A 13790-nucleotide genomic window follows, 5' to 3' on the forward strand; every position below is an offset into this window, starting at 1 on the left:
TGATCCACGGCATTAATACAGGCTAGTAATTTGTTGAAAGGTCAATTTAAACCTGCATTGAGGATCCTCAAAGAAAACATTTTGAAAGAAAAATGTAAAACTAAATTAAGAACAATAATAAGAACGGTAAATATCTTGCTCTGCTCTTCTTTGAAATGAGAAGTTCATGGCGAATAGATTTCTTAATTGTATGCAATAGATGCTGAAGTGGAAGAAAATGTATGGAGTACAAGAAAATTTGAAAGTTGGAAGAAATGGTAGAAGTGCTAGAGTGTGGTTGAAATCTTCACAAAGAGATGAGAACGAATTCAAGAGACAAAAGCTAGAAAGATGAAAACTGATGAGGTCATAAGTGTTTGTCAGACCAGGACCCTGTGAGCAGGTGCAAGGCCGCAGCTCAAGCCGCAGCTCAAGCGAGGGGCAAGAGGAGTTTAATAATAATAATAATAATAATAATATTTTTGAGGTGGCAAATTACAAATGACTAGAGATCAAATTGTGTTACACTAAAGTTAAAATATGCAAATCAAGTGGTAAAGAAATGCAACTTGCTTCTAGAAGATAGATAAATAAAATTAGAATGTGCTGTCCTCGTGTGCATGGGAGGGACCAGCTCATGATCGACCACAGGAAATGGCCAGCCTGTGACGAATCATTGTTGCTGAGACCTACCTTCCGCACGCGAGAGCTGTGCATGGGTGTGCGTATGTGTTAAATTGATGAAGATTGGCTAAACTTTTAGTATAAAGAAATGTGCTAGACTGTTGTCTATTCAATTTACACCGCAGAACAGAAACAATTTTGACAGATAAAAATGAGAGGAAAAGAGAGAAATCTGTTTGCGAGCAGAAACTAATCCACACTAGTGCATGTTAAGTGTCAAGCCCACATGAGAAATTCGAAGAAGAAAAAAAAAAAAAAAAAAAAAAACGACAGAACATGCTTTCAGGAATTGGAAGAAGCTAAATTGTGAATTTAAGATTTTGCAATGCTACATTTAATAGGAATAATTGATTGATTGTGTTATGGGATTATACAAAATTCTAAATGCAAGCTAAATCTGAGAGATTGAGTTCTTCAAATTTAAAAACAAAGAAAAAATTCAGATTAATTTGCCAGTTGTTGGTTTTAGTTAAGTTTTTTTTTTTGAATTGGTGGATTGTTCTACCAGGAAACTTGAGTTGAAAATGATATATGAATGTTATGTGGTGAGCTTGGATGAATTGGGACCAATGTGATAGGAAGACTCCTTTTTGGAGACTGTGTGAGATGTTAGAGATTTGCTCACTCCAACTTATTTTGCAAGAACCACACGGGAGACAAGTAAGTCCTTTTAGACACCTGCAGGTGGAGAGTCCATTCGTTGCTGTGCGTACAGCGATGTTCGAATAGAGCTCTGAACTCTCCTTCCTGCAAGAGGATATTTATTTAGAGAAACAGAGTGGGGGTATGAGTGGGCTGAATAGAAAGCCCTTGTCCTCTAGTCTAAACATCTCAGGGGATGTTTTACGATCTTGTGATAAGGAGGACAAGGTAAGGTATTTATTACCTGTTGCATTCCAACATAATCCTATGATAAAGATAACCTGGAAAACCCTAACATCTCCCTCCTGTTTTATCATATGATTATGCTACCCCAAACAACAAAGACAAGTAAAAAAAAAAAAAAACATATATATATATGTATAATGAAGAAAGAAGAATAGGAAAAATAAAAAAACAACAAATAATGATAGCAACACTTTCCAGTGAAGATGAGGCATTACCTTAATACCTCAGATCAAACCTATTGTGCAAGCGAAAAACCTGCTGGCCAGATGTTATTAGCAGGAAAACACGGTCCCTTTGCCTAAGGCGACCAGAATGCTATCAATAAAAAAGAAAAAGAAAAACAAAGAAACAGTACATCAGCGTATCCATTACTTGCGAAGCATATTTGATGGTCAAATCAACAAGTTTCCATAATACATGCTCAACAGAACAGTATCTACGCAATCCACGTCTCATTATCATTATCACATCCGTCACGTCTAAGAAGTTGTATATGTGCTCGTGTTCCCGTCAGCTGATGATGTTCTAGTCTGTAGGTGAGGTCTGTCACACACACTGGCGCACACACTCGTGTCCAGTTTGCAGGCAGCATCGGACAACTCTTGTGACCACAAAACCACGATCCGTACTGAACAGGCACGTGCACTCATAGGATGCAGGTGAGGCAGTGCCTCTGAACTTCTGGATGAAGTAGGTCCCGTCCGATGGTGCAGCCATGTTGGTAGTAGAGCCCCTACACCTTGAAAACGGCTCTCTCATCCTGGCACACAGCGGTGATGTCCAAAGCTCCCATCCAGTTTCCTCCTGGAGAGCAGTCGTCGTTAATGCATTTGTGGGTCCTGCAACCTTGGATGCAACATGTGTAGTCAGCAAGACTTGGAATGGTCCCTCCCGTCGTGGCTGGCCCAGTTCCTTCTTTTGATGACCTCGATGTAGACCCAGTCTCCTGGATTATTGGGGTTGTCGACCTGTGAGGAGGAAAGATCAAGCGGCAGTAAATTTGTCTTTGACACAGTTTGAGCGTCCTGATCATATAATCTGCCAAGGACTGCTCTTCATCTGTTGTTTCCAACCCTCGTAGGCAATTGTCGTGCCCATTTAACTGGCAAATAGGAGTGTTTGCGGGAAGAGTTTGAACACCTCCTAATGAATCCCTTTAACCAAAGACTATTTATGACAGGGGCGTTCCCATTTATTGCCTCCTGGTTTAAAAGAGATTGTCTTACCATGCCTTCTTTCTTCTCACACGCTCGCACCCACACAGGGTGTGCACACACACACACACACACACACACACACACACACACACACACACACACACACACACACACACACACATATCTGCACGCACGCATACACAAAACGGCATACAAAGTTCAGACGAAAGACAACAGACTGTCACAATTTTACAGAGATTACGCACAAACACAGAACACACAAACAAAGGGATTCTAATCCATCTCTCATGTAGCTTCTTTTGATAGAATCTCCTATCGGTAACTGTATAGCAGACGTTTTAGCATATAATCCCATACTCTGCTCTCTCGCTTCTACTTTTTCATGTTGGTGCAGTCGTAGGTGGCCCCTATTGCAGTCATCGACTTGTTAACTGTCGCCGTGTGACTCCCCTATGCATGATTGTGTGAATGTCAAAAATTGAACGTACCTAACTTTCTGACCATCCAACCTCCACTGTGGTACAAAAAACCTTACTATTGTATTGAGTAGGCACATTGAGCAACCTAGCTCCCTCCTGACTGCCAAATGTCCTGTTCTAAAATTTATATAACTCGACCTCTACGTCTTAAGCTTGATGAGCCAAAATATCAGATCTTGCTCTTGTTTCCTACCGTTTTAGCCTATTTGTTTTATCCAAATCCGTTCAATCTCTGATTATAATGCTTTTCTCTGTAGCCCTAAGTATTTTTCAAATTCTTATTTATTTATTTATCAAATCGCCTCAGTTCTGTCAAACTCAGTGCACAATGAACCTCCCTTCCACTTTGAACCAAGCTTCACCAAATTTGGTAACGCCGTAGCAAGGAGTGCGATTTGGTTGTCGGACACTCCAAGTCCATATCTTTTTGCAGCACTTCAGCCTCTCAAGTTGGTGTTCTTTTGTTGTTGCTTCAGAGCAACCCCATCCATCTCTGTTGAATGAGTCCATTGTTCAAATGAGTCAATTTTCATCATTGTGAGTTCCTCCGCTTTTCACTGTCTTTTCTCGTCCCCGAGGATGTTGTCTGTCCTCCGGAGTGTACTTGTCCCCCTCCAAGCACAACAGCAGTCTTTTCTTGTCCTTCGCCAAAGGTCAAAGGTGCTTCAGAGCCAGGCACCATTTTGTGGTTGTTCACGGCTGCAGGCGAAGTCTCGGATTGGGTTTCAGGGACCCTGACACTGTGTAGACTGTGGCACAAATACATCCATTCCACAGACACTCCGATCAATTTGATGGGAAGGGACTTGCTGTCAGCCGTTCAAGCCAGAATTCTGTGTGGGCCAGAGGGAGTGATTATTCAATTTCCAGATGGCATCAGCATCCAGTGCTCACAGCAGCTACAACAACATGGTCAGTGGCTGATGGCGCCCCTACCGGCAGAAGCAGAAACTGCAACCATCTACTGGGCCAGGCTGGAGCCAGAGACCCCTGCTGGTGGCGGCGTGTTCTCGACCTACCTACTGTGGAAGCCTTGGATCTGCTCACTGGCGCCATACCACCCACCTGTTGATCCTTTGCATTGCACTCTATATTATGATTGAAAAAGTGATGATGTATATCGGGATTTGTTTGAAGAAATTGAAGGGCACGTGGGATTTAACTTCATCATGCATTTTGATTGGTAAAGAGGGAGTCGCAGCGGCAACTGAATTGACATATGAACAAATGCAGTGGTTCAAAATGACAGAGAAAGGGGTGCCACACATTTCTCTGCCTCTTGCCCCAGGACACGAGGCCAGACAATTGGGCTCAATGGTCAAGCAGTGAACAGTGCAACAGACCGATTGGCGGAAAACTCACATTCCTAATTTGTACTGGTCTGAGTCTCAGAATGCATACCAAATTAAACAAACCATGGTAGACACAGGATTGCTGGAAATGATGTTGGTGTCCCGCACACACGGTGGGGAGTTAACTGATCATGAGGACGCTGGAGTAATGCTGGCGGCCTTGCCCGACACACTGTGGTCCCAGGGTCCATTTGATGTCGGGTTTTGTCATTCGGTGGCCCCTATTGATCTCCAAATGGATGAGACGCAGCCTATCAAACGGCCTCAATATCGTTGGCCGACAGAGGCGGACCAAGGCATGGAAGACACTCTGTGTGGCCTCTGGGACGCAGGGGTGTTGGAAGTGTCGTGTTCCGAATGGAATACCCCGCTGAGGCCAGTGCGGAAAGCAGATGGGAAAACATGGCGCATGGGACATGATCTGAGAGCAGTAAATGATGTCACCATCACTCCTGTTCTTCCCGTGCCGGACCCGCACCGGATCCTAGCGTCATTGAACCCTGCCTACCAGTGGTTCACAGTGATTGATTTGGCCAATGCCTTCTTCTGCCTTCCGCTTTCCCCCTCAGTGCGGCACGTGTTCGCATTCACCTACAATGGAGTGAAACTGCAATACACTCGCATGCCGCAGGGATTCAAAAACTCGCCAGGTTTGTTCAATCAGGTCCTCAAGGAACTCCTTGAACCATGCCAAATGCCGGATGGCACTTTGTTGTTGCAGTATGTTGATGATCTGTTGATTGCAGCAAAAGACGAGCAGGCGTGTCTTGCAGGAACAAAGAAAGTGTTGTTGTGGTTAGGAGAGAAAGGGTTCAAGGTGTCAAGGAAGAAACTGCAATGCTGTCGCCAACAGGTCACTTTTCTAGGTCGAGTGTTGACCCCTAGTGGCCTCGCCATGTCGCCTGAGCATAGAAACTCCATTCTCCGTCATCCACGGCCCGCCACTGTCCAGGAGATGCTATCATTCCTGGGGTTATGCGGCTATAGCAGACACTACATACCCTGCTTTGCCGACAAAACCGGTGTCCTCCGAGCCCTGGTCCGCGAACAGGGGGCCAGGAATCTCAAGGCTTGCCTGGTTTGGACACCGGAGGCTGCCGAGGTCTTTGTGTCACTGGTGCAGGAGCTGGCCTCTGCTGCGGCTTTGGCCACTCCTGATTACACCCTGCCCTTCCATTTAGATGTCTCCGTTTCAGGAAAAGTTGTGAATGGAGCTCTGTACCAGAAAATGCAGCATGGACGTGCAGTGCTGATGTATTGCAGCGTCCCCTTGGACAACATTGAGCAACGACAACCCGACTGTTCCAGATATGCTGCTGGTCTGGCGAAGATCTTACTCAAAACAGCCCACACAGTCATGGGACATCCCATCTATGTGTTAACTGATCATGTGGTATCCTCATTTGTCGCGTCAGCGGCATTCACGTTGACTCCGCTGCGACAAACACGGTTGTTGAAAATATTGACTGCTCCAAATGTCAACTATGTCCATTCCGGAGTGAACATGGCGGATCAATTGTTGGTGGGTCCACATGAGTGTGCATTAAAGGTCCAGACAGTGACAAAAGTCCGACCTGACCTCTATTCCACTCCGCTCGGGCACGGTCGGGTGGTGTTCACTGATGGCTGCTGTTGGAGAGACAAAGAGGGCTCCCTCCATGCGCCCGCGGCTGCGGTCGAGTGGAGGGATGGTTCCTTCCAGCCTCTTAAAGTGATGAAGCTCACCACCCGCCGATCAGCCCAGGCGGCAGAAGTCTTTGCCTTGGTGTTAGCCTTGCGGCAGTGTAAGGGGGAAGCCGTGACCATCTATTCTGACTCTGCCTATGCGGTGTCGGCGGCCTTAATCGATCTGGTAGGGTGGCTACAGAACGGGTTCACAACGGCCAGAGGCCCAGAGATTGCACACAAGGACTTGATGTTGCAGCTGTTTGAGGCGTTGAAATACCCAAGCGAGGTGGCCGTTGTCAAAGTGCCTGGTCACTCTAAAGCTGACACCCTAGTGGCCAGGGGAAACCAAGCGGCTGATGAATTGGCCAAACAGACGGCCGGGTACGGCAGGGCAGCGGACATGATGGTGTCCCACGGTCCAGTGATTGTGGACGGGGAACACCCCGACTCCTGTTTGCCTCTGTCGCTTTCACATGCCGATCTGTGTGCCGCCCAGGATGCCGCGTCCCCGCAACAAAAATCAGTCTGGCTGGCAGCAAAGGCTGTCAAACGATCAGATGGCTTGTGGGTAGGACCCAAAGGCCAGCCCGCTCTTCCGGAAGAGCAGAAGAGAAGCTAATGGCGGAGGTCCTGGCACAAGCACACACACCTTCCCATGTGGGCCACCATGCCATGATGATCCGTCTCCGGAGTTGGTGGCATCCCAGACTCTCGGACGTGGTCTGGAATTTCGTTGCGGATTGTGAGTCCTGCCAGACGTTCAATGCACGCCCTACGTTGAAGCCAAAGCCCGGCCTGTTTCAGCCGGCCCCGTGGCCGGGGGCAGAGGTGATCATTGATTTTACCGACATGAGTACAAGAGTGAATGGGAAACGCTTTTTGCTTGTGATGGTTGACGCTTACTCAGGCTGGCCTGAGGCATATCCGTGCTCGAAAGAAGATTCTACTGCTGTGATCAAGGCTTTGATCACCCATTACATCCCCACGCATGGTTTCCCGGCCCTAATCCGCTCTGACAATGGTACACACTAACAACAAAGCCTTGGCCAAGGTAGAATCAATTTTGGGGTTGAAGCATCGATTCGGCTGTGTCTACCATCCTCAGAGTCAGGGCGGAGTTGAACGTATGAATCGAACACTAAAGGAGAAATTAGCCAAAATTATGGCTCAAACGACAATGAATTGGCTCCAAGCGCTCCCGCTTGCCTTGTTGTCTGTGCGGCAATCCGTTAACAGGCGCACTGGATTCGCACCGTTTGAATTGATGACGGGTCGTCTAATGCCGGGACCAGCAACGACGCTCGTCCCACCAGAGGATGTTACGGTACCAAATTTGTCTCATGCAACATACTGGTCCTATTTGTCTGCTTTGGTGTCCAGTGTTTCTGCACAGATTGGAGAGAAATCCGCTGCGGCCGCGGCGGAGGAAGGCGTGTCGGCGGAGAAACAGCTCACGCCGTACGTGTACGTCCGAGTCATCTACAGAAAGTGGACGGACCCCCGGTGGAAGGGCCCCTTTCATGTCTTGGCCAGGACGTCTCACGCGGCCCAGCTCGACTTCAAAGGACGCCGGTGGTATCACTACTCACAACTCCGTCCGGCCCCAGAGTTTGTTCCGTCAGGATGAAGGTATTCCTGTTTGGCCGTGTCCCGGACCCGGCCAAAAGGGGGGGGGACAGAAGGAACAATACGGAAAAGGAAAGATTTTTCGGAATTTTCAGAATTATTTTTAGTAGGAGTGCTATGTGTGAGTTGTCTTTTTGTGTGGGCATTGATGACAATTGATGAGACCATCCAGCAGAAAACGTCCCAAATTCAAAATTCACCCACCAACAGACAATACCGATGCAGAGGAAAAGTAGTCTATGAAGCTGAGGTGAACACAACAGAAGAGCTCTCACGAGAGGAACAGGAAGGTTTGAGACAGAGATGTGACAGCAAAAATTGGCAAACGTATGTCACGTTGTCTAATTGGACAGAGACCAACCAAACATTTCATGACAAATTGGAAAAGTACCAGAGAAGGGTGTGGATGAACCAAATTCAACAAGTAAAGAAAGTATTGGATTCAGCCCCACCCGATAGAGAAGGGACATGTATTTACCAATGTAAAGAAGATGGACAGTTTGTTGTTGCTTCATGTCATGGACAAAAGAAGTTAACATATGGAGAAATGTGGTTGTTTTATTCTCAATGCTCAGGGAATGAGTTTGGTTTGTTCTCGGTTGAGAGGGCATTGGAGAGTCACGGCATACAATTATCCACTCAGATGACGCAGATGGCGGTGAAGGTAAGTCAAGGGAGGTTGAACGATAAATTGAAAAACCCCGCCCCAATCAAGGAACCGTTGTGGTACTGTAATGGAACAGGGTGCCCCACAGCATATTACAATGTGTCTGAGTACCATTTAAACATCCGGTCCAAAAGACAAGTGGTGACTGGGGTCACTCAGACACACCGCGGACTCTGCGAACCGGTTCAATCATTCAAATGGGGGATCCAGGTTTGCATCCCTAAAAATGTGACAGTACAAATTACCATACCGTTTGATAGTTTGGTAAACGGGCAGATTAGAGGACAAGATTATCGGGATTATGATTGGTATTTGACCAACGAGTTGGTAAACAGGGTTTGGAAAAATTTGGTATGGGACACCAAAGATTGGTATAAATCATGGGGGGACTAGTGTTCAAGCAAAACAACATCAGCAAATGATAAAAGGGGACAAAACACAGACAGGCATCACCTTGTGGGTTAATACTTCGCACGATTTACATTTGGGAAGCCGCACAATTGGATGCTGGGGTTTCCAGTTAAACATATATATGTATGGATACCCGTATTGGCAGGTGTTCCTATGTCAAGGTGAGGATGCCGAACAAGAAATATCCTTGAGTCCCTCGACAAACCCTCGAATCCTCGCAAAAGCAGTCAGGAGCGTAGATGATTAGTTTAGGATCACCACGGGAGTCACTGCTATAAATAATAATTGGCTTTTGATGGCAGAACAAGCTGCTAATACTACTGGTGAAGATTGTGTGGTCTGTCTTAAGGCAAAAGTAGTGTTAAAAATTGTACCAGCGGCAGTAGAATCATCTTGTATCTTACAGGTGTTGACCCAGCCCAGTACTAGTGGTAATTGTTTGATTTATGAGGATATTTTCCCAGTCGTAGGCTTGGAAAAAAGAAAGCCCATTTTTAACAACCATGTGACTCAACAAAATATGACATGTTTAAAGTTAAAGGGAACCGGCATAAGTATTGGGACAATAGATCCCACATGGTGCAAAGTCAATTTGTCACTGAATGTAACCTCTCCTCTCTCTCGTGCAGACATCTGGTTGTGGTGTGGTGATGACAAATTATATGATCGCTTGCCGAAGAACACATCAGGTACCTGTGCCCTCGTGTCTTTGATCATGCCTGTGGTGGTTGTCCCCATTGAAATACAGAATCTCAATTGGGACCTGGAGTTCCCACTGGCGGAGCTCCTGAAGCGAGCCAAAAGAGACGTTTTGCCCCCGTGGTTGAACGACGACGATCCAACATATATTGACGCTATAGGAGTGCCCCGGGGTGTACCAGATGAGTATAAACTCGCTAATCAAGTGGCCTCGGGACTCGAAAGTATCTTCCTATGGATCACCCCCAATAAAAATGTAGACCGTATTAATTACGTTCATTACAATGTCCAACGACTGGGTAATTATACAGCTGAATCATTCGCCGCAGTTCATGAACAATTGGCTGCAACGTCGTTAATGGCGTTCCAAAATAGAATTGCGTTGGACACGCTATTGGCTAAGGAACATGGTGTATGTGGAATGTTTGGTGATGCATGTTGTACTTTTATCCCAAACAACACGGCACCAGGGGGCCGACTGACCAGGGCGTTGGAAGGACTAAGGACACTGAAAAAAAAGATGAAAGATCATTCAGGTGTACACACCGATATTTGGTCTGATTGGATGAAAACGTTTGGAAACTGGAAAGGGCTCATCATGTCTGTGCTTGTTGCTGTGGCTATTTTCACTACATTTATGATGTTATGCGGTTGTTGTTGTATTCCATGTATTAGATCGCTCATTGTCCGGTTGATCGAGAAAACCGTTGGCCCGTTGCCACCGATGGGGCAATATACCCTGTTGACTCAACATGAGCCGCAGGGGGAAGGAAGGATCGACAGCTGGTGGCTGTTTGCTAGGATAACGGGTGATGACCTCATAAATGAGGTCATGAGAGGGAATAAAGGGAAATGTGCTTTTGGGAGTTTGCAAACATATTTTTAAGGTTGTGTTAAAATTATAATCATATTAATATCTAGTATTGGAGTGCTCGTGTGGATTGGTGGGGGCCGAGGAATGTGCAGGCAAACTGCATGAACTTGTTTTCTTCGAAGTGTTGTGGAATAGGCCCGGATAGGGAGTACCGGAGGAGACCATCTCAAGGTCGGTGAGGAACGAGAACAACAGCACGTCTATGAGACCGGCCTTCGAGGGGAAAACCCAATCGTCTGACCTCAGCGACACCTGGACCGGGGAGGAGATGGCCATCGACCAATCATCTCACAATATTTTGCATGCTTTAATATTCATATTGTGTTTCTTTAAAACTGGGCAACCCGGAAGAATGTGTCGTCTTTTGGTGGTCACAAAAACGCACGAGTTTTAGTGTGAGGGACCCGGGACCCAGGCCTGTATTAGTGCGCTTTGTCAGGAATAAATAATTGGTAAATTTGGTCTAATTGATCTACTGTTCTTTTCTTTGACAGAACGAACTCGCAGAATTGTTAGGTGCGCCAGTGTGTGGATTAGGACATAGCAATTTATGTGTTAAGTGTTGATCGCAATTTGGAGTCAGATCAATAACTAGAATCCGTAACCTAACACTGTTAGCCTGCAATTGTCCAAATCAAAAATGTTTTCTTTTAACTGTCTTTCTTTTGAACCTCTAAATCTCTCGTGTTGCTAACATATCTACACCAGAACAAAATATTTACCACAGTATAACACCAAATGTATTCGAAAATTCATTGTCATAAAGTGTCGTATTATTACTATCGTCCACTATCTGTCCTACTCACTCCCTCCTTTTGAGGCTTGGCAACGCCCATGCCTCACACCTTGACAAACTTTTTGGAAGAATGCGTTCTTTACTACATACGATTCCATCATCATTTAATTTGACTTTCTTTCCAAAACGCTTCTCAATTTCTCAGTTCACACATCTTCTACATGTGTTACTGGTTCTCCAGTTTTTTCTAGTTAATTATCAATCCAAAAGCTACGTGTTTCTTTCTAACATTCAACCGGCTCAAAATCACTCTTTCATCAAAGTCGCTCTACTAATTTCCCATAGTAGTCGCCAACGACTTCAACCATTCAACCTTTCATTCAGGCAATCATTCATCAATGCTCATCATATGCATCTCACACAGTCTCCAAAAAGGAGTCTTCCTATCACATTGGTCCCAATTCATCCAAGCTCACCACACAACATTCATATATCATTTTCAACTCACGTTTCCTGGTAGAACAATCCACCAGTCCAAAAAAAACTTAACTAAAACAAACAACTAGCAAATTTATCCGAATTTTTTCTTTGTTTTTAAATTTGAAGAACTCAATCTCTCAGATTTAACTTGCATTTAGAATTTTGTATAATCTTATAACCCAACCAATCAATTATTCCTATTAAATGTAGCATTGCAAAATCTTAAATTCACAATTTAGCTCCTTCCAATTCCTGAAAGCATGTTCTGTCGTTCCTTTTTTTTTTTTTCTTCATCGAATTTCTCATGTGAGCTCGACACTTAACATGCACTAGTGTGGATTAGTTTCTGCTCGCAAACAGATTTCTCTCTTTTCCTCTCATTTTTATCTGTCAAAATTGTTTCTGTTCTGCGGTGTAAATTGAATAGACAACAGTCTAGCAAATTTCTTTATACTAAAAGTTTAGCCAATACTTCATCAATTTGGGACTTTAACTTTAACTTTAACACATACGCACACACATGCACAGCTCTCGCGTGCGGAAGGTAGGTCTCAGCAACATTGATTCGTCACAGGCTGGCTATTTCCTGTGGTCGATCATGAGCTGGTCCCTCCCATGCACACGAGGACAGCACATGCTAATTTTATTTATTTATCTTCTAGAAGCAAGTTGCATTTCTTTACCACTTGATTTGCATATTTTAACTTTAGTGGAACACAATTTGATCTCTAGTCATTTGTAATTTGGGCACACAAACAGCATTGTCATACTTCTTGGATGGGCAGGACTTCTAATAATCTAAAAAATTCTAATAATCTGACAATGACATGTTTTGCTGTCATATGGGCATCTATTCTATCTTTCTCTGTATGAGCATAAGCGGTCAAAGAGGAGGAAGCTTGTCATGCTAAAAATTTGGCTTTTCCTCTGCTCCCTCCTCCACCCTTTGATTGGTATTGTTTTGCAAAACGACACACTCGTGCAAAGTGTCCTCGTCTCCCACAGTTCCAACAGTTGTCTGAATCTGATGGGGGTTTTGATTTGAATGGTGGCTTGCGACGTTGTTGGTATCTAACTCTTCCTCTGCCCCTTTGGGAACTTTGGTAGAAGATCGTTGTATCTTCATTTAGACCATTATCATCATCTAGATGAAATACATCAAAACTTCTGCCTTTCTCAATCCCTTTGTCAGCGTCTCTGGGCCACTGCATGTTTTGTGTAAACCAAGCAGTGTCCGCTTCCACCAAGTGTTTCCTCACCCAACTGCCCAAGTCAGGGGGGAAACCAGTGAGGAGCGGAATTTTAAGATGTTGCTGATAAGCACTCTCATCTGCATCATTGAATGGGATGCCACTATGTACCCAGAATTATTTTTCAAATCTCAATTGAATGGCGGCTTCATCACTTTTCAACTTTCTATCTTTTGTCTTTTGGATTTGTTCTCTTCTTTCTTGTGAAGCTTTCAACCACATTTTAGCACAATCCAATTCTCTCTCTTTTCTTTTCTTTTTCAGTCCATTTTTCTTTCTATCCACACTTCTAAAACATCAACTACTATCTTCCACACTTCAACTTTCAACTTCCCTTCTACTCCATACTTTTTCTTCCATTTTGGCATATATTGCATACAATTAAGAAATCTACTCGCCATGTACTTCTCATCTCCGTCAAGAGGTAGAGATTTACCGTTTTTATTTCCCATCTTAATTCTAGTAGTTTTAGGTTATATAATTTCTTTTTCTCAAAAATATTATTATTATTATTACTTATTTATTTCTTTTATGTCTTTGAGGATCCTCAATGCAGGTTTAAATTGACCTTTCAACAAATTACTAGCCTGTATTATTGCCGTGGATCAATGCTAGAACTGCTATTTAGTCAATTTATCCTACTAGTCACACACTCAATCACACAAACTCCAGCGCTTTTTTAGGCCTCATAGCTCGGACAAACCAAAGCCGTATCTCATAGCTCGGACAAACCAAAGCCGTATCTTATGGCTCGGACAAACCAAAGCCGTATCTCATGGCTCGGACAAACCAAAGCCGTATCTCATAGCTCGGACAAAC

General features: G+C 44.6%; 1 protein-coding gene across 1 annotated transcript; it reads left to right on the forward strand.

The window, feature by feature from the left end:
• Positions 1-8497: 8497 nt before the first annotated feature.
• LOC148398428 (endogenous retrovirus group FC1 Env polyprotein-like) lies at positions 8498-10432 on the forward strand. The gene is made up of 3 exons (XM_088375369.1): positions 8498-8518; positions 9339-10287; positions 10395-10432. The coding sequence occupies exons 1-3, from the start codon at positions 8498-8500 to the stop codon at positions 10430-10432; spliced, it is 1008 nt and encodes a 335-aa protein (XP_088231495.1).
• The last annotated feature ends 3358 nt before the right edge of the window (positions 10433-13790 follow it).

Source organism: Syngnathus floridae, chromosome 5 (assembly GCF_059516105.1).
Source record: "Syngnathus floridae isolate MCC-2025c chromosome 5, RoL_Sflo_1.0, whole genome shotgun sequence".
NCBI classification, from domain to species: Eukaryota; Metazoa; Chordata; class Actinopteri; order Syngnathiformes; family Syngnathidae; genus Syngnathus; species Syngnathus floridae.